Here is a 24,177-nt window from a genome sequence, read left to right as displayed (position 1 = left end):
AAATAAAACCCAGTGACTCTTGTGTTGTAACGGGGTGCTATGGTGTGGACTGCAACATTAAATCAGTTTTAGTCTAAAAGGAGTATATGCACCAGATCCAAGTGCCACTGAAATCAAGGCAGAGTTCTCCACAGGCTTTAGATGAGGTTCTTTGGAAAGTCTAGGGACTTGGCATACAAGTACAAATAAAAAAGATGATTCAATCATACCTAGTATGATGGTTCCTGTTTATTAATCCAATTTTATTAGGAAAAATGGTTAATCCTGGGAGCAAATGTAAGGGGAAAATGTCAAGATTTTTAGTCAAATTATCCACATTCTATTGAAAGAAAAATTAAAAAAACCCCATCTAATTCTAGTTTTATCCATAAGGCAATTCTTTAGCCTGAAAGTGGACTATTTAATTGTCATACATATATAAACACATACATAAACACACACGTGTGTGTGTGTATATATATATTCAGGAATGTACCCAAATATTGACCCAAAGAGTGTAAGATTTTCATCTAGTAAATTGCAAAACTGATAAACACAGACCTTGATTCTCTAATAATTGTTTCCATCTGATGATTTATGCCTGTGCAAATGGCATGATGGGCAAACTGGCTTTGCATAAGGAAATAAGATTTCTGAAGAGTAGAAGCAGAACAAAGCCAGTCATGTGATTATTATGATGTCCTGGGGTCTGTCCTTAGTCTGGCTAATAAGAAAAACAGTAGGCTGCAAAGATAATTCAGTTTTCAGTCCGGTAAAGGTTTCAGTCTGTAAATCAAATACTGTAATGTTGTAATTTATAGCTTGGTATTTAGATTATTATTGTTCTGTTTGTTCATTCTGTTTTGTAGCTGTTTCCTTGGCTCTAGCTCTGAATGGCGTCTGCACAAATACTATTAAATTAATAGTCGGAAGGTAAGTCTTGTCATGTTATAAATGATAGTTTCAACTGTGAAGAGAAATGAAGGCAGATTGACAAATACAATAAATCTTAATGAAAAGATAGCTGCTGCTTCAAAGCACGTTGAAGTAGAGCTGGCCCCTGTGAAGCTGTCCTTTCCCTGGTGTGGGTGTTGTACAACTTCATTATGTGACATCCAACTGCGGTAGGAATCTATGCCCTTGTGTTTTGCTATTTGTTTGACCAGTTGGCGGATCTAGACAAATGAGGAGTTTGAAAGGAAAGGTGTGAGCTGAAATCAGTTCATTAAATTGGCAACACAGAAAGGAAGAGTTGCAGCATGTGGGAGTTCAGATGCCAGTGCCGCTAGTGTGATTAAATAGGAATCAGTTGTCTCTATATAACCCAGTGCCTGTGTGAAGCATGTTACTGAATGTGGTATTTCCAGGTAACGTCAAGATCCATGGCAGAACGAACCTTGGAGCTAAGCAATAAGTAAACTCTTAGGTAGGCCATATTTTTAGGGAAGCATAAATTTAAATGAAGGGATCAGAAAAATACTAGCAAGCAAAACTCTCTGGAAAATAACTTTTTTTAGGAATTTTTTGGCTCTTTATCAAAATTTTGAATAATTACATCTGAGAATATATATTTAGATTGAATTTATACACTTTTTAATAGAGTCCAATGCTGCATTTGTTGCTCACCTGTTCTGCAGCATTGAGGAAACGGTATTTGTGCTTGGTTTCTGACAAACCCTCTGTGCTACAGTAGTGATGTCCTGACAATAATGGTACTTGGCACTTTAAGAGTGCTTTTGAAATATAATTAAGAAAGTCTGCACCATCATCTTCAGGCAGACATGAGCTCATTTTGCCTGCACTCCAAGCCAACTAGTTGCTCTGTCAGCTTGTCTCCGAATCTCTGCTCATCCGCCTTGCTTCTCTACGTGGTTTATTAGCTCAGGATCAGTACGACACCAGTCAAACCTATGTGCTGTCATTCAGCTCAGAGCAGGGTCAAAAGAAACTCAGGGGTTTGCTCAGTGCAGTTAGAGAGTCAGCGTCAAGGCTGGCATTAGAATTCGGTGGTTGTTTTGGTGCCAGTCTCGTAGCCTAAGCTGCAGTCCTGTTCTCAGCTAGGTGTGTCGGCAAGACGCGCACAGCTTTGTGGGGTCCCTACGCTGCTTTGCTCTGTCGCTGGGAGTGCTGTGCAAGATTGATTGCTCTAGGCAAGAGCAACCCTGCATCTTTGTTTTCAGAGACAACTCCCACTTGCACGCTGCACTGGGAGCTTCCCTGAGAGAGCCTGCCTGCAAAAAAATGACCTTCAACTGAGGGACATGCTTTAGTGGTGGACTTGGCAGTGTTAGGTTTACCGTTGGATTCTGTGGTTTTAAGGGTCTTTTCCAAGCTAAATGTTTCTGTAACTTCTGTTGCTGTGTTAAGGTAGGAGGGAATGAATGTAAATGTAATAAAAAGCTTTTTGAGGTTTATTTGTTACTACAGCTTTTATATTTTTAATATCCATGGTGTTTTTTGTAGACCGCGTCCCGATTTCTTTTACCGCTGCTTTCCAGATGGAGTAATGAACTCTGAAATGCACTGCACAGGTGATCCAGATCTCGTGTCTGAAGGCAGGAAAAGCTTTCCGAGTATCCACTCTTCCTGTAAGTTCATTTAAATGCAGCGCCTCTTTTGTAAAAAGCTGTCCTATCTATGTTTTGGAATTGCTCTTTTTTTGTTAGATCATGTGCATGAGTTTTTCTGGAGAGGCCTGGACTTCTGTCTTAGGTCACCACTCCCAGAAATTTCCTTCTGGAAATAAAGTTGTGACCTGTGACACTTCCTTACCTTGAGAACCACCTGACTTCGCTGAGAGCCATAGCAGGACTATCAGTAGAGTGAAGCACTATTCAAGGTTAAAGAAAACAGTGTGGTTCTGAGGGGGTGCCTGTTCCCTAAAGCAGACCTCTGTATGCAACCTTGGTCTATACAGTAAATATTTATTTTGTTGTATTCCATTGAAGTATGAAAAGTGACAAGGCATGTTAGACCTGCATAGTTTTGACAAGATCTAGTTAATATCTTTCAAGTATTACATCTATTAAACCAAAGTTCAAGTCACAAAGACAGTTCAACTGCTCTTATCGTTAAGGTTTCTTCATGAGAGGTTGGACACTTGAAGGTGGAAGGGGTGGAAAGGAGTACACGGAGATCACGTTGCATCGTTTTGATGCTGTTCATGCTAATGAAGTGGGTACAAAGCGAGGTTCAGGGAGTCCCTGTAGCACTAGAAACTATTGCAACATGCCAGTGGAAGGATGATTCTTTCATTCCCTGTCATCTTACTCTTTTAACAGTATCCACTGCTGGCTGTGGCTGAAGAAGGGATCCTGGTCTGCGTGGGCCTTGATTCTGAGGGGCTCTTATACTTGCATGTTCAGATGTCTGCTGCCCCTGGAGTGCTTTGCCTGGGCACAGGCAGGAGTGAATAGTAGCTCTGTTCCCAGCTCAAGCAACCAGAGGAGGATAGGTAGAATGTCCTGACTTTTTGGTCAGCATGACAGCCCAGGGGTAGCGTGTGATGGAGGGACAGGCGTAGCAATAGTATCTTATTTAGAGGAGCAGGTGGGCAGGAAACAGAGGTAAATTTGGCACAATTTGGAGTTTCTGGGGTTTCTTGTCTCCTCCTAGGACAGCACAGTCACTTGTCACTCCATTTGGCTTTGGGGTGGTCCTCAGTCTAGGTCTGATGGTTTGATCAGTTACTCCTAGCTGTATCCTGAGACATGTAGGTGGCTTTATGAAAACTCATATGTCTGACTTAATTAGTTGTATTAACTCAGATGTTTACAAAGGTTCCTTTCTCTCTCTTGAGGAGCTGACTTCTGGAGTGCTTTATATCAAGTGTCTAATAAAACTTATTTTCGTCTGTAAAATAACTTGATTACTGTGAGGGGTTTTTTGCCCTTTTTTTTTTTTCCTTCCCCCCCCACCCCGGTATTGTTTGTTGCCTTGTGCTGTTCTGTTTCCAAGAACTGCCAATTGAGTACCAGTAAGTCTCTGGAATTTGTTTTTCTGATCTTTTTTAAAGTAATAACTTCAAATTGTCTAATTGTGCAGAATTATATATTGCAATCAAGTTGTGTAATGAGATGAATGAAATTCTGAGCTGATCTTTCTCTCTTTTTCTTGTTTGAGTCCCAGAAACAGATAAGAAAGTAGAAGATGCTTGCAGATATATTATAAGCTTTATAGTCCTAAACAATAAACTAATTTAGCTGTCTCAAATTTTGATTCCAAGCTTCGATTACACTAAAGAGACAATAGCAGGATATATTGTATGCTGTTTAGAAGAAATGGTATTTACTGTTATTTGTAGTCTGTCTTCAGATCTGGTTGTCACACTTAATTGCAATCCTTTTGGTTAAGTATTTTGTCAATGTATAACAACGAAGGCTTAAAAGAAGTGCACGTACTGATGTACTGGAATTTACAGATTAGCCCTCAGCAAGTGTTATAGTTGGTTACTTTCCTTTACTAAAATGCAACAGTTTAGTCCCAGGCTACAAAGTGTGAGTTGCAGAAGACACCAGTTTGCTTTTGGTTTTGCACAGACTAGAAACCCTGTATGTGTAGCATGCTCTGCCTAGCTCTGGCACACGTACTAATTCTCTTATCACACAGTGAAGTGCTTTGTCCCTGTGCCAGTGGGGCAGTCGTAGAATGCATATGGGGCTTCTGCTTTTCACTGGTATTGGTTTTATAAGCACCGAGTTCTGTTACTGCTGCTCACACAAAATTCATTTGGAGCAGAATGATGGCCCAGTGTATTTAGATCAAAATTATGAGAACAGATTTATCCATCACCAACTAATATAATATTAGCATGTGGTTGAGTTGACTATATTTCCCACTGCAAAGCCTTTTATTACATAAGAATGAAAAGATATTCTATAGGCAGTAATTTTTATCTGTTGGTAAGTCTCTGCTAGAGTGAGGCAATTTTGCAGCTATTTGAAGCCTGATGTTGTATCTGTCTCTGCTGAGACTGTGTGTTTTGAAGCCGTAAAATCCATACATACTTTAGTCTCATAATGGAGGAGGAAACCATTTTAATTTGATAATTGTACAATGCTAACCTCTGCTACTTCCGTGTAGCAAAATTATTTAGATAACCAGGATTGTCAGTGTTATTTTTATCAAGAATATTTTATAGATGTGATAATAAATTTATCTTCTTGCTGTCACTTCATTCTCTACTAGATTGTGGAGTGAAAAGCAAAAAACATTATGGGAAGCACAACAATATACTACCTTTCTGGACCTATGAAGCAATGAGGATATTGAAAATATAATAATTCACAGTTGGAAATTTTGCTATAATTCTACATTTTTAGGGGTTTTTTTTGTGTATGTAATGTATGAACTATACCTCCCCTACCTCTGACTCTCTCTGAAAAATTATTCTCTTATCTCAGTTTAGAGCTGTCCTTCCTGCTTTCTTAACATGTAGGTAACCGCAAACTTTCCTTCCATAAACTCAGTCCAAGATTTTGTCTTGGCTCCTTTCTCCGTTCCTTCAGGATAAGATTGCTACTAGGTAAAATGGAGGACTTCCATTTTTCAGGTTTCAATCATCCTTTCTCTGTTTGTTGTGGAACTCATGAAGCAGCACCAAAAAAACCTTTTGTTTTTGTTTCTGTTACTGTTCATAGGGCTCTTTCTATTTTCATGGCTGTGGAAATGTAAGTGAGGAGGATGGGAGTTGACATGTAGTGCCTATCTTGGAATGATAGTTACAACTAGTCCACTACAGTTTGGTATTTTCTACTTCACTTGAACACATGAAGAAAATAAATAGCAAGTAAAAGCTGCCAGGTAGCTTATAAAGAGAGGTTAGAAGCTTCAGTCAAGAGCCATTTTCATCTTCAAAACTGTTTTTCTTACAGCGTTCCTTGGACAGGATTTGTTATACCAGGATCTAAAACCTCATCCGTGCAAAGTGAGGGCTTTAACAAGGAAGTCTGCATTGCTGTGCTATAAGAACGTAGTGCAGGGATGTATAACAAGTGACGGTACTGACACCCCTGGATGGCCCGACCTGACCTTGTGTACTCAATAAAAATGTTGTGAAATACCTGTCTTCCCCTTTGAGAGTCCACTTGTGCCCTGAAGGAGAGTTCATTCTCCTCATTAGAGCACAGATTATTTTCTTGGCTTAAATTACCATGTCTTTCATCTCCCTGTGCCGAGGAGTGCATGTAATACAAATAAGAAAAATACATGGAGCACAAACTGTTTTGTAAAGCTAAAGAGTGATTTGCAGATAAGTGCAAACTATAGTTGCCTGAAACAACTGTGGCATTTTGTACCAAATACAAACTGGAGGGTGACCCACATGAAGAAAGTGGTGTTGTTACTACCTTCTCTGAACGAGGAGCAGAACTCTACCTGCAGTGGCATGAAAATGTACTTTGAGCTGGCAAACCTCGTTCAAGGCTGCTGTCTCCTAGCTCTGTCTTCTGCTGTCCTTTTCTGGAAAGACTATTGAAGTTAGGTGACTCCTCTTGATAGCTTTTTGTAACAGCAACTTGAGTTTAGAATCTATACAAGCACAACCCAACATTCAATGATGCCATTGAAATTCACTTCATAGTGCGTGTTCTACTGGATCAAAGAAGTCCCTGGACTTTCTGGATCGTTTGGAGCATATTTTGCCTCTTTTCCAGTTGAACTGCCAAGTATATCTTTGAAGGAACCAACGTTTGGGGGTAGGGAGCCAAGGCTCCTGCCTGGGTCCAGTAGCCCAGAGGCGTACCTGAGTCCCAGGTTTATATATAGCTATTCTGACCAAAATGCTTCCAAAATGTAGGTCTATCTTTCCATATTTAGTATTTCTATGGTTTTATAATCCATTGGCAATTTTATGCTATTTAAAGCTACTACCTATGAAAAGACCGTGCAACTTCCCTATGTCCATACTTCATTGAAAGAATGTTTGTGAAGATCACAAATGCAGCATTTCTTCCTCCTGCCTGTGTCCTTCCCATGTGCTCCATAGAGCTATCTTGGTAAGAGAGCCTTCGGGCAGCCTGCTGTGGAGATACCTCATGGCCTCCTAACCTTTCAAGATATGTGGAGTAAGCACATGTACTCTTCAGGATTTGTTCTGAATGTGCTTTGCAAACTTGTTATCCAAATAGTAAGCAAGTCTCTCTCAAGCGTGGCCCCGAGAATAGTGGGAGTTTCTGAACATCCAAAAGCCGGTTACACCATCTGAAAGTGCTGACCATAGTAAGGAGTGGAGGAATTCAGCCACCTCTGTGGTGAGCTTCTGAAGAAACTTTTTCTTGTGTTTGGTATGATGGGAACTGCCCTTTGCTGTTTTGTTTGGAGTTGGGTTTTTTGGCACTTCAAACATCCTGATGTGCAGCAGAAGTGAGAATATATTGTTTCCTCAGATTGCTCCTCGCAGTGCTGGAAAGTACGTAATGCAACTGCCAATGGACTGATACAAGACCCTTCATCATTTTTCTCCTTGCAGCAAGATTCAAACAGCAGCAGCAAGCAACAGATAAAAACCAAACATGAACAACCAAATGGATAGACGTAGAGACAGAATGATTTAGTGTATTTAATGCAACAAATGGAACAAATTATGCAGAAATCCGTATAAACCTTTTATTGTCTGGAACCAAGACGTGTAATGACTACCCAGCATACCAATTGGTGAAAATGGCAATATTTGCATTCAGTTAAATACTGTTTATTCAACACATGCAAACTCATTGATAAGAGGAAAAATATGGTGAATGAACACAGGACAGTTGATTGGATAAGCCACATGCATAGCTGGTAGCTGAAAAGATCCCTGAATTTGCAGGCATACATTGTGCTAATGGGATGGATAGAAAGCTTTTTGTAATTGATTTCTTCCTTTTTTATCTCATGACTGATGTCATTTTGACACTTACGTCAGGCTGACAAGATCTTTCCACAAATAAAATATGAACTTAGTCCCATAGCGTTGTTTAACTGAAAATCAATAATATCTAACTCTTCGTATTTGTTGTTGAAAAGTTACCATGATGCAGAAGCCTCTTGTTAAGTTTAATTATATGCCAAATGTGTTATTGTGCAGAGAAAGTGCATGGGAAACGAACGCTTATAATACCAGGTTTAGATCTAGTGGAGTAATTCCAGGTAGACCAGATATTCAGTGATTAAAAACTGAAAATAAACGAGAAGGATTCTTTTCAATATAAGTTTTTTGTTACTTTAAGTAGCTTTATGCATTTGCCAGTTCAAGGAAGATTTCACAATGTGCCATTTTTTTATACAAGCTACAAGCAGCGAGTATTTGATTGTCTGGTATTTATGTGGACAGAGAAGTCTGAGTTATCTTGGTGACAAAATTTGGAATTTTTATGATTACTGTGGGATCCTGAGGGAGAAAGTCAGCTTTCTAGTCCCTGTTGTAGTCTTAAATTGCCGTTGCTATAGTGGGGTAAATATCTTTGTTTAGAAAATACATCTAAATTTCTTCAGTGAACATGTTCTGCCTACAAACCATCAGGGTTTTTTCATGCGCTAGGAAGACTGATTCTACTTGTGACTAGCAGACTGTATGTCAAGTACGTGTTTAGTTAAGGTGACAGAAATACTGAGCATGTTTTCCATAGGAGAGCTCACATTTCTGTAAAGCATGTAGGTTTCATGAGTTGCAGCTTACATCTGTTGCAAAGGAAGAAGAATGCCCTGGGACCTCTTAAGAGGTGTTGGAGAGGGGCGCACAGTGATAATACCAGATGTAGCCATTCTCCCTAAATCAGTCATACATTATAGCTTTAAGAGATAAGTCCAGAGTTCACTTGCACACCAGTCAAAATTCAGTTCTTTTCCTAAGCACAGGGAAATGTTTTAAAATACTTGAAATGATTAACATGTCCATTCCTTCATTATACAGGAGATTAAACCTTTGCTTTCCAGGAGTGGGAGATGTAAAAAGTTAAGCTTATTTGTTGTCTGTCTCTGGTTAGATAGTAAACTGTCTTCCAGGTCCTTGGCGGATGTCTATCGCAAGGATGCTGGGGTGGACAGAAGATGCACGGCAAGTCACCCATCACAGTTGGTTGGAACTTCCATTCACAAAGAACGAGGACTTGTTTGAGCCACACTAGTGCTTTACCAGTTGCTGCTGACTTTGGTTTTAAAACCCCTGTGTTCTAACTCCATTAATTGAAGCAACAAAAGATGCATATTCAAATCCAGCAGTTTTACAAGTGGAACAAATGAACTGCAGGGGATCTGTAGCTGATACACTATGGTTATGCTGCTAGAGGAAGTGGTGGTCAGGACAGAGAGCAAGAGGAGAAGAAAAGACTATGACCAGTAAGGTAACTGTGGTGTTACCATATCACCAGTCAGGTGGCTGTAAGTAGGGGGAGAACTAAAGGGGCAAACTCTTTTCACTTTATGGTCCTGGTAATGTCACAAATGTGAACGAGTTCTATCAAATATTATATTGTTTTTTTCTCCCTGTTTTGAACAGTAGAGCTCAGTTAAACTCTTGAACCCTTAATAGGCAAAAAATATTTAGAGTTTATATATGGAGTTTGGGAATTTTTGCTATCCTCTATCTGGTTTTGGAAGGTTTTGCCTGGAAACCATGTATGCTAAAATCTTACAGAATTCAGTCTGGAAACAGATTTCATCTTTCAGGTCCACGTATAGATTCATAGTCACTGAAGATGAAAAAGCCTTCTCGTACTATTTACAGTACATCAGTTCATTCCTATATACAGATGATTCCTGACAAATTAAAAAAAGTTCTTTTCTTATATTACATTTAAGCATCTTAGATAGTAGAATTTTCCTGCAGCTTAAAATTAGGCTGATTATTATATGGTTTGTGAGTTCACTCTAGGATAAATACCACTCTCTGATCTAATCTTAAGCCACCTAATTGGACATTTCTTTTCTGAGCTTGGTGCCTCATTTCAAATTGCTCCGAGTTCATCATGTCAGTATGATTCTCCTCTATTAAGTTACAGTTTAATATTACAGTTTACTATATGTTCCAATAATTTGCTGCATAATTTGGTTTTTTGCTGTCATGTTAACTTCATTTTCTGTACATCATTGGTAGCACACTTGCTTGTTTTTCTCACCAAGTGTGCTAATATGGAGTTCAAGAGACAATTGTTTGGGCTACTGCACTGTGGAACTGTCCAGGTGTCAAAAACATTGGAAAACATCTGATTATGTCTGAAAGAATTACATGGTAGAACTAGATAGGAGGAGGAGGGAGGGATGCATGGTGTGCTGCAGGGAGCAGCAGTAGGTGAGAAGTTACAGTCTCCCTTGGTTATTACACTATTTGTGGGGACCGGCGCCAGGAGAGCTGACTCTCAGCTAATATAAGGACCAAGGTGATGCTTTAGGAGCTGTCAGAATATCACCGATACTATCTTTTAAAGCCTGTTTATACGTTTCTTGGCAAGTGATACAGGGTGATCATCGGCACATGTTGTAGTTGCACATATTGTAGGTTGCCTAGGTAAGGGTAAGCTTAGATATGGGGTCCCTGCCAGATAGCATCACTTGTGGAATATGCTATGTAGAATAAGTGTAGAATAATAGATGCCCTGTAAAATAGATGCTATCACAATATATGCTGTAGTCTTCTGAAAATCCCGTAAGACACTCGATAATGCAAAGCAAAGAAATTAATTTCAGGGTGCATTTAAAATCTAGCGATTTTAGAAGTGGAGCAAATGAACTGAAGCAGATTGTTCTTCCTTAGGTCTGAAATCTTTGAAAGGCCGGCCTTAGTATCTGGTAGACTGTTACTTTTTCTTTTAAAAAAAAGTATCACTTGCAAATATTTTAATTACTTCTGCCACAAAATTTTAAGATCCTTTGAAGCATCTTTATGAAAAAGCTGCAGTTTTGCAGTGAATGGATGGAGCTCTTTGACCAAATTGGGGTTCAGTGTAAGAATAAACGCTTATCTAGTTTACTGGATATTTTTAGATTATTTGTATGCTGACTGGTAATTGATTTAAAGCACCATTTACCAGGAGTGCAGGAAGATTTCTGCAGGTGGAGGAGTTGGGCGTACTTTGTGTGTATGATGAAGGAAGACTAGTAGGCGGTTTGGGGAATGAAGAGGTGGAAACTGAGGGATACTCCAAATATAAGAAAAACAACTGTCAAGGAAAGAATGTTTTAGAAGCACAAATTTATAGAAATCCAAGTCTTTTTCCAATTGCTGTCTGAAATTAACTTTCTTAAGCTTTTAACTGTAAAGATTTTTGGCTTAAAACACGAATCCGGATAGTCTTCCCAAGTCGGTGATACCAAGTTTTGGGTACAGAGCTCCGAACCAGAGGGAGAAGGACCAGAGCCATGGCATTTTAACTGAGTCTTTGACCCAGAATTCATCTGTATAAATGAGGATAGGCTGTCAACAGCAAGCAAAAATGTTCTGCAAAAGTATTATGTGTTTATGTTAATAGAGTTTCATGAGTGAGTCTTAGGATCTGTTGCCAAAACCGAGTCAACTTCCTGATTAGATCTGACCTTAAATGTTTGGTTATGTTCATATGTTACTTACCAGAGCAATAAGTAGATAAACAAAGTAAAGGAGCTGGAGACCCCTGAGCTGGCAGTCGGAAATATCCCTGTACTGCACCCAGCCACAGATCAGTCTTGTGTCCCAGTGTCTCGTTACGAACGTTGTGAACTGTGATGGCAGAACAGGTTGAGAGGAGCATAGCGTAGTGATCTCAGACTGCAGGGCTCTCACTGCCATCACCTGCCTTCTCTTTCACATTTGTTGACTGTTTATTGGGTAGTCATAAGAAAATCTATTTTTTTTAATTATTAAACTGCTAAAGGAATGTCTAAATCCATATTGTGTACAGAGAAAGGTTGTGCCCAGAGACCTATTTCATATCGTAGCTCAACAAGCAATAGACCATTCTGATGTAAGTGTAACTGTACAATGGCAGCAAAACCAATAGTATTGTATGCTGATCTGATTGCCACATAAATGATTTCCGAATGGATTATCTCCTGAAGCTTTCTTAGAAAAAAGTAGCAACTCAGCTATACAGACTTGCTTCAAATATTGTTCAGTAAAATAGGTTGTTTAGGTTAAAAAAAAAAAAAATCCTAGACAATCAGATATCTTATATGCTGACGTGACTGTAGTAATAAAGTCCTTGTACAAGCAAGTATGGTTAAATAATAGATAATAGTAACACAACATATTTTATTTAGAAACACCAAAAATCCTGTGTGAATGAAATGCCAAATTCTTGACCCTGTTTGCTTTCTTAGAGGAAGTGATTAATTCATCATGATATAACTCCCTTTAGGCTCTTATTCTACTCAAAACATTTGCAAGCAGATTGCAATTCCCAGAGTTTTGGCCTCAGCTTTATTTAGTGCCTATTTTTAAATGTGTTATTTCTGATTTGGTCGGAGCTATTTGAGCTGTGTTTTTCAGCTAAGTGATTGTTGTCATGGATGTGAGGAATTTGTGTGAAACTGGTTTTGGTACCTTTGTGCTGAAGGAAAAAATGGCTTGGTGAGAGTTTAATTTAACCAGTTCGGAGCCTGTAATGCTTAGTATCGGTGGTCAGTGGCAGATCGAGCCCATGATTGCCATGAATACCCATATATGCAGCTTAAAATTGTGTCTGCTCTGAATAAATGAATAATCACTTGCTAGTCTGGTTCGTATCAGCTCATAGTTTGAGTCGCAGAATTGTTAGGTTGAAGGTACCTCTGGGAATCGAGTCCCAACCTGCTACTCAAAGCAGGGTCAGTGAGAGTAGGTTCCTCAGGACAGCGTCCAGTGGAGTTTTGCATGTAACTGAATATGGAGATTCCACAACCTTTCTCGTAGGGAAACCTGTTCCAAGTGTTTGACCGCTCTCATGTTGTTTCTTGTGTTTAAATGCAATTTCGTGTACTTCAGTTTGTACCCATTGCCTCTTCTCCTTTTGCTGGGTACCACAAAGAAGAGTCTGGCTTTGCTTCCCCCAGTACAGGACTTTGCACTTCCCTATGTTGAACTTTAGGAGATTCATGTCGGCTGTTGGTCTCAGATAGAAAGATCCCAATTGATGCTAGTGGATTGCACATCAACTGAGTGGAAAAAAACCCACAAACTTGATGAAAATTAAAGTCAATTGAATAAGACAGTGGCTGCAGAGATAATTAAACTTACAATTTCATATTGAATTGCGTAGATTCATGGGAATAAAATCAATAAAACACCCCACATTTTCTGTATAAAAATGCTGTGCTAGCAGCAAAATAAATGCTTACGTGATTTTATTTTTGTTGCTGAAATTTAGTTACTTAAATATGTTTGAAAAGTTGACTTTTGGCTAAATTGTGCTGTTGATTTTTTCATTTTTTTTATAGAAATCTTTATTGATGCCAGAGGTTCCTTTTTACAAGGAAAAATCAAGGTTTGAAGAAATTAATTTGTGGTAACAACTTAGTTTGATTTGTATAGCTTCCAAAGTGAATGTTAACATAGTGCTGTACAAGAGCTCTTATTTCTTGTGTGCGTGTGTTTTGGGTTGGTTTTATTTTTGTTTATTTGTATTATATTGGCTGAAATAAAGTTGTAGTGATTGCTGTTTAATACAGCTGAAGAAATCAGGGAATTTCATCAGCAATCTGAAATGGATTATGTAATTGGAGTATTTGATTGTGGGGACAACAACAGCCACTGTTACGTCGTATGGTTTTTTAACTAGCTTCTTTATGAATGAAGGTGTCTCAATATGTTTGAGAGAATAATGGCCTTTTAGAAGTGAAGAAGAAAATAATTTTCTCTGCTTTCAAGCTATAGCATACACTTACCTCACAGTCTTCATAGACAAGATGGCAAATAATATGTAAACACTCATCTTTTTATGTATGGTTGAGCCCATTTTTATGAGGAGTTCATGGTTTTAAAAGAAACAGTTTGTTTCACTGTATATTTTTAATAACTTGCACTTTTTATACAAATAAGACCTAGTTAGTAATATGTCACTATTAATGTAACTAATGTTAGCAGTGGCCAGGTTTGCAAGGTTGTAACCAGTCGTAACATCATGAAGAACTGATTTTTTTTTTCAGTTTCATTATTCAGGATGAGCCTTTGCAGGTATAAACTCACTGCAAATCAAGATAAACATCCGTTTCCAAAACAGGGCATAATGTTGCTCTGATCAAAATCAACACCAGAACTGAATTGCCTGGAAAATACTGATCTATTAATAGTCATCGTTACTACATCAAAGAAGTAATTAGCAAACAGGGTTAAAGGGAACAGGGACCAAGGAATTAAGATCGTGATACCTACTGTGCACTTTAATATAGCTTTAAGAGAGCATTGCCAGTGGAGCATGTTACACACTGTAGATGAGAAGTAGAATATGCACATTATGAGAGTGCTGGATATGAGGTCATCTGTGCTTATTCGTTGGGAGAAAGAACAGTGTCTCTAAGAAAGGAAGTACAAACAGCAATAGGAAAAAAGTAATTGTTTACCCTTTTCTGCTTGCATAATAAATGAGATTACATCTTCAGACCGGTCCTGAGTAGTAATTTCCTACTTTAAGTAGCCATATTCCATTACAAATGACAGCAGTAATTGCTCAATCTGTTGTAACAAGCTTAAGAATATACAAGAAAAATTCTACAGATATTCCCCAACCCTGTTGTTGAGTAAGGAGATAGAGGTATCCCAGCTGACATTTTTCACCGCGTTACCATTTCTTCCTTTGCGAGCAAGTTCAGCCCCCACATCCTGCAGATATTAGGAATATGCATACTTTTCCCTCCAGCTTTGACGTACTTCTTGAGAAACAGTGAGTGAGAAAACTCGTGGGTTGAGATAAGGTCAGTTCAATAGGTAAAGCAAGAGCCACGCATGCAAGCAAAGCAAAACAAGGAATTCATTCATCACTTCCCATCGGCAGGCAGGTGTTCAGCCATCTCCAGGAAATCGGAGTTCCATCACATGTAACAGTTACTTGGGAGGAGAAATACTATAACTCCAAATGTCTCCTGCTTCCTCCTCCTTTCCCCAGCTTTACAGGCTGAGCATGACATCATACGGTGTGAAATACCCCTTGGGTCAGCAGGGGTCAGCTGTCCTGGCTGTGTCCCCTCCCAACTCCTTGTGCACGCCCAGCCTACTTGCTGGTGGCATGAGTGAGGAGCAGAAAAGGCCTTGGCTCTGGGTGAGCACTGCTCAGCAATAATGAAAACATCTGTACATTACCAACACTGTTTTCAGCACACAAATCCAAAACACAGCCCCATACTAGTTACTATGATGAAAATTAACTCTATCCCAGCCAAAACCAGCAGAAGATGGCAGGAGGGGAAACGACCATGTGCATCGCCAACCTCACCCCTCACAGAGCATCCCCTCCTGTCCAGGAATGGCAGTATTCCTCAACTTTAGAGGCAGTGCTCAGGAGGTAGTTCCCATGTCCAGAATAGAGAAGGTGAATGCTGAAGGTCTGTGTTTCCCCCTTTTTCTAGGAAGAATCAGCAGTTAATTTCCTCAAGCTATCAAGAGTTTGAATATAAACTGGCTCAGGTGCCAGTTACTTATTTATATTATTGGGATAAACAAGGTGGCTATTTACCTGCCTGTTTTCTTTACGAAAAGATACAGCCACGCAGGTATGCTATTCATCTGTGTCCATGCTTATGGCTTTTCTGTCTGAGAATATACCAAATCTTAAGGTGAAAGGATACGTCCTAATCTTTCCATCAGTTTCTCAGCAAACAGTAGGCTTGTTTCCAAGTCACGTAAGAGGTCTTTGCTTCTCACCAGCACCCAGCCTTTTCGTTAAAATGACTCAAAGAACTGAAGCATGAGGTGTTATCTCTCTCTGCTATCTAGCAAAATTCAGCAGACCTTCTTGAAGAAAAGCTGAAAGTAATGTGATTCTTCATTCTAAATAAAATGTTACCAATACCAAGGACTGCATGAAAACTTAGAAATTGTACCAGATAAGCCTGTTGCTTTCTTGATTTCAACACTGTGATTTGCTGACTTGCAGTCCACTGTAATTTGTGATTCACATGGGATACCAAAGAGGTGTGTGTCTTTTTATTTGTTTTTTCTTTTCCTAATCTAAAGACTAGATCAGGCAGGGAAATCAAGAGTAGAGTGAGACTTGAGAGGAGCGTAAGCAAAACCCATGGAATCACATTGAATCCTGGGTCATTAATGAGGAATCAAATGAATGACTCTGTGAGTCAGCATGGTTCTTCCTCAAATGCTGGAGAGCTGAAGTTAAAAAGTGAGCTGGAAGTATGAGTAAATCTCTGAGCTTAGCTTCGATAAACCAGTTTTCCCAGCACCTGTTGCTTTTTCTTGTTATAGCTGTTCAGTTTGCTTTCATCTGTGTAGGGAAGAAACTTAATTACCTTTCAGTCTAGTTGTCCCTTTTTTCTTGCCTAACTTTAACTTTTCAGCTAAAATTACTAAGCTAATGTTAAGGTGTATGCTTGATTTAACAGACTGCAGAAGACTTCATTGTGATGTTGTAGACTTTAGCTGTATGTAAAGCTAAGACCATTGTTCTTCTGAGTGACCTTTTCAGTTAAAAGGACTTTCAGTTGCACTAGAGATCTAAAGGTCAATTTTCATCTGTGAACTGCGGTGACAGCTCTTCTCTGGAGCAAAACGTGTCAGAAAGCTCAAGACTAATTTGAAAATGGACGGCTATCAACACAACTCAGACAGAGGAGGCTGGCACATCAATTTCTGACTGTCTTTACAAAGAAGTCTTACTACACCACTGACAAATATTGAGATTCCTTGAAATTGCCATTGTAGCATAGCACTGACATCACGCTCTGAAGTGCATTTGGTATGGTTTTGTGTAGCATTGCTGTGTAAGAACAAACCAAATGTAGAGATGTTTCTAAAACAGGTGCGTTGCTAGCTCTTCCTTAGTAATATATCCTTCACTGTGGAGTTTTCTTTCAGGTAGGTAAGCTCAGGAGTGGGCTGTTTTAGGCAGCACTTGGCAGGTAAGAGAAGCTTGGCTACTGCACTGTATATGAGAAGCAGGTAAATAGCCCAAGCAAAACCATGGCTTGGTTGCATGTTTGTTGCATTCACTGCATGAATATGTTTCTTTGCTTTCTTCTAACTTTAATTTTGGGTCAAACCCTGGCCGCATGAAGGATATCTCTTCATCATTCTCTGCAAAGAGGAAGACAGAGAATCATAGGTTTAGTCAGAATTCCTGGTTTGAGAACTGGAAGCTGATATTTGTCTGTGAATTTGCCCCCAGTCCCATCAGCTGTGAAATATTTTGACCAGCTTCGATCAGGAATGACTGCTGGAAGCAGTCCTTGCTTTTAGTCTTGGTAGGGTAATTTTCTGTGTCTGTAGAGACTAAGGGTAAGACTTTCAGTGGCTGCATTTTCATTCTGGTCAGGCGCATGCTGTTGAAGAATGTGTTATGACAGTCCCCTCTTGTAGCACTGTGTTTCACATCATGGTGTGGTCTTGGAGCCCCCGGTAAGAATAAATGAGAATATGTATGAGTGTTCTGCTTAGACTAGAGCTACTTGGAAGTAAACCCAACCGTTCTGTTTCCATGGGGACTTTAAATCTGTCTACAGGGTGGTCACCTTCATGAGTTGGGGTATGTGTTTTCCATTCTACAAGAGCTAGTTGTGATCAGTCTCCAAGTGCTACTGGTTGACTCAAAACCCTTTTGAGTAGCAAGAGTGATAGAGCTGACTCACATAAGTACGTGTTCTTGTAATACAAATAACCCTGAGTCAATCCAGAATTATTTCAATAAAAACAAGAGTATCAACTACAATTCTGCTGTAAGCAAAAGAAAAATAAATCAATAAAACCCTTGAAATTGAGTTATAAAGTTAAAATGCTAGGCACCTTTCTTTAGAGGTGGCTGACTGATTTATCAAATTGCAGAAATCTCAGTCATGTAGATTTATGAAAACATTAATTTAGGTCTCTTGGAAACAAGGGGATATTAAAAGTCTCTTGAGATAAAAGGTATGAGATAAATGCAGGAAATCAAGCATATTATTTATGCTAGAAAGAGAAAAGTACAGAACATCTGCAGAAGGCCTCGTTTGCATTTTGCTATTACTGTCAGTTCTACATAGAAAGCACCAGCTATTACAGATAAGTAAGTAGGTAATTTCCTGCTCCCCCCCACCCCACAGAGGACTGAGCAAATAATGAAGTCAGTGTTTTACCTAACGAAACCTACATAAAAAATGTTTCTGCAAAATATTTTTAAAACCAATACTACTTTGTTGCAATCAACTGATTTCTCTGGTGATTTTTCTCTTGAGACTTAGTTTTTGCTTGTTTCAATCTGAGCTAAGACAGTGGGTTTAGAAGTGTCTCTGTCTGGGGTTCCTACATTCTGTTTAAACAACAGAAACTTTTGGAGAATGATTCTGTTGGATATTTCTCATCGTGTTGGAAGGCAATGTAAATTGGCCTTATGGGTGAAACTGCCAGTGGATAATAGCATAGGAGGTCTTTTTTTAAAAAATTGTCTTGCAGAGGAGGAAGAGGGGGGAAGGAAAAAGTCTCTGGATGATTTTACTGAGGGAATTAATCAGAAAATAGAAATCAGAATGTTTTTGATATCCTAGCATTTCCACAAACACTTGGGACTAAATATGATTTGAACTGGTGAGGGGTGCTCAGTGATGCAAGTAGTTCTCTAGCATATAATTAGTCATTTTATTCTTCATTGTATTAGCCACTCTTCTTTGCTGAACTCTTCTCCCTGGTATCCAGTGATAGGAGACGTAGGAGTGGTTCAAAGCTGTGCCAAGGGAGGTTCAGACTGGAGACTACGAAACATTTATTTACCGAGAGGGTGGTCAAGCACTGGAATAGGTTTCCTAGAGAGGTGGTCAATGCCCCAAGCTTGTCAGTGTTTAAGAGGCATTTGAAAATGCCCTTCATAATTTGGTTTAACTTCTGGTCAGCCCTGAAGTGGTCAGGCAGTTGGACTAGATGATCATTGCAGGTCCCTTCCAACTGAAAATATTCTATTCTAGTCTCTATCTTTCCTGCTCTGGCTGTCTTCATTACTTCCTTGAAATCAGTAAGTTTGTGTGGATGAATGCAGCAAGATCCTGTCTAGAGGAATGGAACTACCAGTTGCTGTAAATAACAAAAAATGTCTAAAGGCAAGGGTTAAAAGATCATAGATATTTGTGTTATCCAGCAACAGAATAGTACATCACTTTCTGGTATTGCTTAGTATGGCAATGGGGCTAGAGTCTGAATGAAAAAGAGAGTATCACTGTATCCAGAGAATGCCTCTTGCAGTAGGGTAGGTAATGGGTAGGAGTTAAATGTGAGGAGCAGAAATATAATTTGGATGTGCCTATTCATGGGTATGGGCTAGATTCAGTTACCAAAAAATGTTATATGGCATACCTTTGAAATACCTATTTATCTCCAAAAATTATAATCTTGATAACTGGTTTGCATACCAGTGTCTGCATTTATTTGGATGTGTCCCATTCTGCCTAGCTAAACTCTGGTTATTTGAGCAGAAAGCATTCTCGATATTCCTCCGGAATTAGTTTTCTGTCCAGTCCACTCCGTGGTTTTGGGGGAAGGAGAAATCTCTTGCTTTTTTCCCTTCTCTAAACCAGTTATAAAGTCTCTGACAGTCAGGCTAGGAGTCTTCTTGGGGTGAGTTGTCATCTTAGACAGGTTAGGACAACAACAACAACAGTAGTTCTTAGAAGAAATAGCACCTTTGCTGTTGACTGGCTGATTGGTTAATATTTTATTTTCTCTTTATCTCCACAATGAACTGTTCCACTCAGTGTTGTTTGTCACTGTGTAGTGCATTATCGTTGTATTACACCCAAAGAGTTGCCTTCTCTGATGATATCAAAGCTGATTATGCAGTTCATGCTTGCACCAGATTTGCTTGATGAAGCACTAATTAAATGAATGTAGTATTTGTGGTGTGTCTTGCTGTGTCACTAAAAAGAAAAAAGGAGACATTAAAATATTATGTCTTTAAAGTGAAAGGACAGCTAGCTCCTCCTCCCCTTTTTCACTAAATAATTGAAATTAGTTGTAAAAATGAAGAGATTTGTACATTTTTAAAAGCCATTCACTTGTATGAAAAAATTAAAATGATTTATGTGCTTCAGAGTGAAGAAATTATTGAATTTCAGTAGAATTGTTTGCTATCCTGTGATAATTCATATAAAATATTACTGCAGTACATGTAATTATAGTTGGGTATCTAAATTTGAACTGTTAATTATCTTTAGCTAGCAATTTTATGGAGGATAATCATATTTCCTTCAGTTGAAAGTGAACATTTTAAGTAACAGATGAGCTACAAGCCACAGGTTTTTGGCAGTAATTGCCGCTACTCCCCTATTTTCAAGATAAATCTCTTAATTAACAGCTGTATGGCAGTGCGCCTCTGAAATATTTCATCCTCTTAAAGAAGAATCCAGGGAAATAAGGAATGGATTTCTTAGATATGCAAGGAAAAAAAAAATCTCCTGTGGATTTTATTGGCTTCTTAATTCAAACTGTAAGTGTACTCAGGAATGGTTGTGTTTAACGCTTTTACCTCTTCTCTGACATATTTACTTAGTACTCAATAACGAAGGCTGTTTGAATTCATGAGGGGCTTGTGAGATGAACTCTTTAAAGTTTAGTTTTCCATCTCCTGCTAGTCTGTTTGAGGTTCAGATTATGTATATGTCTCACGCATACCTCCAAAAGACTTTCTATTTTTCCTGAATTTAAAAAAAAAAGGGGGGTTTTAATACATGATATCATATCAATGTAAAAGAGTGTTTTCTCATTGGTATTTATCCTACCTAGCAAGCATGTTCCATGTGTTGTCTTGTACACTGTAGCATTTAACACAGTAACTTTTTTTTATGGTAGTATATGGTAATATATTTTTCTCCTTTTCTATGCGTGATTAAAGAGATTAATCCCAGTTCTAGTGTGTACTCCAGAATGGACAGCAATTTTTTTTTTTTTTGCTATCTTCAGAGAATCTAGACTGAATTGGAAATGAAGATGCCCACTTTCCGGTCCCTGATTCTCGAGAGTTATTTAAAAGTTGTTCTCAGGAGTTATTTAGAAGTTTGGAGCAATGAATTGAGTTACAGCGTAATGTAGCTGTGCTGCCACTTTCCCCTTGGTGTCCTGGTTCACTTTGCTACTTAAAGCATGGTTGAAGAAGGCTTCAAATCACTTGCCTTTTTCCCCCCAAACTCTTCTTCTTTATATAAAACCCGCGATTTATAAGCTCCTCTTGCAAATGGTGGATAAATCAGGCTTCACCGCCTTGCACTTTGCAGTGTAGCAAGAATAAATAACATTTTTCTATTCCTGCTGGGTCTCACAGCATGAAAAGAGAAACTGAAATCTTCTGTATAACCCTCACTGTTGTAGCTGTGCACAGTCTGGGGGTTCCCTAGTTTCTTTCTGAAGTATTTAGGGGGATTATTTGCAGGCACCGCTAACACTGGTATAATCCAGCCAACTCCTTGACACTGCCTACCATGCTGCATCATGTATTTGACAGAAGCATTCTGATCCTCCCCTATAAAAATTTCTGTCCATCAAGGTACTCTTCAAAATATCTTTTAACTGTATTTTACATGCTACTCTGTATGCTTGTGCCAATTCACTTCAAACAAATTTTAAATTAAATGCACATCCCTGAAAGTTTGATACAAATACTTGGCATGGGCAATGGGAGGACAAATAGTTGAGCAGGATGCGATCCACTATTAAGGATACTACTGATGCATATGTATGGCAAAGCAGGAAACAAGAAGTTACCCTGATCCAGCATGTGTGACTTGGTATATTCTAATGTTGAACTGGAAAGGAAAAAAAAATGCTCTTGACAGGGATTATTTGTAGTTAGATACCTCATACATCCCCCAGTAACAATAATTAGTATTAGAGTTGGAGAGCTGATGATCTAAAGCTTTTAGCTAGATACTGTATTTATGCTGAGGTCTAGCAGAAAGAGAAATTTATTCTCTGGTTATTGATAATTGACAGGGTAATAGCTGTTTAATTGGTACTGACCTGTTTGAATTAGCCTGGCAACTCTTATCTCATTTTTAAAATGTTTCTCTTAACAAAGTAGAGGTATAGTTTCAGGACTTTATTTCACAGAGGTGCACATCTGATCTAACAAAAAAAAAAAAAATCAGTCAAGACTTGGTATTCCTGCTGCCTGTAAGGAGAAGAGCATTAGCCAGGGACCGCACTACAGCAGCACCATCATGGGTGTGTTCAAGGACCAGTTGCATCTTGATGTCATTCTGTCCTAAGTTTAAATCTGATCCAAGCTCATTTGTTGGACCTAATTTCACCAAGTGAAATTGAGAAGCATGGAGATCTTGGCAATGAGTAAAGAGTAAAAAGCATACCTGGCAGAGAAAGATGTTCTAGTCTGATACAGTTGTATGATTAGGGCAGAATTTACAAGACAGTCTCCTGTCCCTTGTGTTAACGCTAAGGCCACTTTGATTAGTGCGTGAGTGCCGACCCCTTCTTTTCAAAGTAATTCCAGGATCTGAGCCCTTTTAGGCTTGTCTTTACTGTGTTCTCAGAAAAAGGAGATTTCTTCAAGTTTTCAGTCAACAGAAATGGCAAAGCAGGTAATGGAACAGGTTCACCTTTAGGACTTTTTGTAAATGGCGTCATTCACTGAACAAATCAGAACTTAATGCTCATTTTTTGGTAGCAATGAGATGCACCCCGAGACCACTTTAGATATTTCAGGTATAATGAGATATCTTGAATGGTGCATGAAAATAAAATGTCAGAAAACCAAAACAGGTTCATGAGAATTCACTGTGACAGTCCTGCAAAAACAATCTAATGACTAATACTCTAGTTACTTATTTTCAGATAATGTAAGTCTATTTTTGTTCTAACATGTCTCTGTCTCTGATATCTCCTTTTTGTTTCTCACATTCCTGCATACATTGGTATTTTGTGATGAGCATTTCATGTTGCTTCTGCTGAACTGTCTATTTTTGTGAAAAAAAATTAATAAAGCTAAGCCAAGGGAAGGTGATTGACTGTCCCACTTGGAAAAAAAAAAAATATTTTGCCTGTCATAATAAGCGCAAAACGTTCTTTGGGAATTGTACTTCAATAAAATCCTCTTTGAATTGAATTTCAGCATTAAAATTTATGCAGCCATTTGGTATCATACTTTTTCCTTCAGGAAAGATAAATATTTCAGTCTTTGACAGTGTGAAACTGAAAACATTCACCAGTAGCCCCAGCTAAAATTGCAGTAGGCTGCTGTACAGTTCCAGTGATGAATAATATGTGTTTGCATTTGGAAAATATACAGTAATCACTGCAACTATAAAGCATTACAGACAAAGAGACGGATCATTTTCTCTGATTGTTACGTAGGCCATTTGAATGGTTGTTTTGCAGTTTCATAATTTGTTGTCACTTTAAGTTGAGGATTTTTTCTTCAGTTCAAACTGCTTAGTGTAAGGAAAACATGTATTGCGTGCTTAGCAAAGCATCCATTAAAACTGGAGAAGCTGAAGATCCTCACGAGGTAGTTTAATTTCCAGAAAACACCCACAAAAGCAATTACATTTTTAATGAATAATTTATTTGGGGTGCTTTAGATCAGATTGTTGTTCACAGTTTCTCACTTTATGCGTTTCAACTTGATAATTGGTTTGGTTCCTACAGATAGGTTTTTAAACCCACCTAGATCTCCTGCCTGGAGAGAATCAGATGTCAGGATGGGGTCTGCTGTGTCTCTAGATGCTATCATTGTCTTTATTTCTTCTGTGAACTTTTTTTTTCCTTTTAAAAAGAAAGTGATAGAAACAAACCGAAAGATTGAGTCTAACATAATTTTATACATTCCAATAATGATATCACCCAAGAGGAAGATGTTTTTGACATACTTCAAGTACAATTATGGTATAGTTTTAAAATGTGCCTCCCCATAGCAGTTCCAGATATCCCACCTACACAAAACATGGTAAAAGGCACTCTCCTAAGGTGGTAATTCCTAAACTGTTAGGATGTAAAGATGAAAACAATACTTTCTTGTCTTCACACAGAATTCTACAGCTATCCAGTAGTTCTGAAAGCTTATTCAATTGTGTTTGTTTTGACTCTTCCATTTCGTACCCTCTACTGGTTGCTCATTCATCAGATCTGCAAGGCTT

At 38.6% G+C, this 24,177-nt stretch overlaps 1 protein-coding gene across 1 annotated transcript in view; it reads left to right on the top strand.

Annotated features, from left to right (window-relative positions):
• The window catches only part of PLPP4 (phospholipid phosphatase 4), a 66,006-nt gene that overhangs the window by 27,148 nt on the left and 14,681 nt on the right, over positions 1-24,177 (top strand). The window contains exons 4-5 of the mRNA XM_054831925.1: positions 849-912; positions 2,443-2,567. Of these exons, the coding sequence (XP_054687900.1) occupies positions 849-912; positions 2,443-2,567 (189 nt within the window). The remainder of the gene's footprint in view (positions 1-848; positions 913-2,442; positions 2,568-24,177) is intronic.

The sequence above is a fragment of the Grus americana genome, chromosome 7, assembly GCF_028858705.1.
Source record: "Grus americana isolate bGruAme1 chromosome 7, bGruAme1.mat, whole genome shotgun sequence".
Taxonomy (NCBI): domain Eukaryota; kingdom Metazoa; phylum Chordata; class Aves; order Gruiformes; family Gruidae; genus Grus; species Grus americana.
Note: the sequence above shows the minus strand (reverse complement) of the source record. Positions and strands in the feature narration are given on the sequence as shown.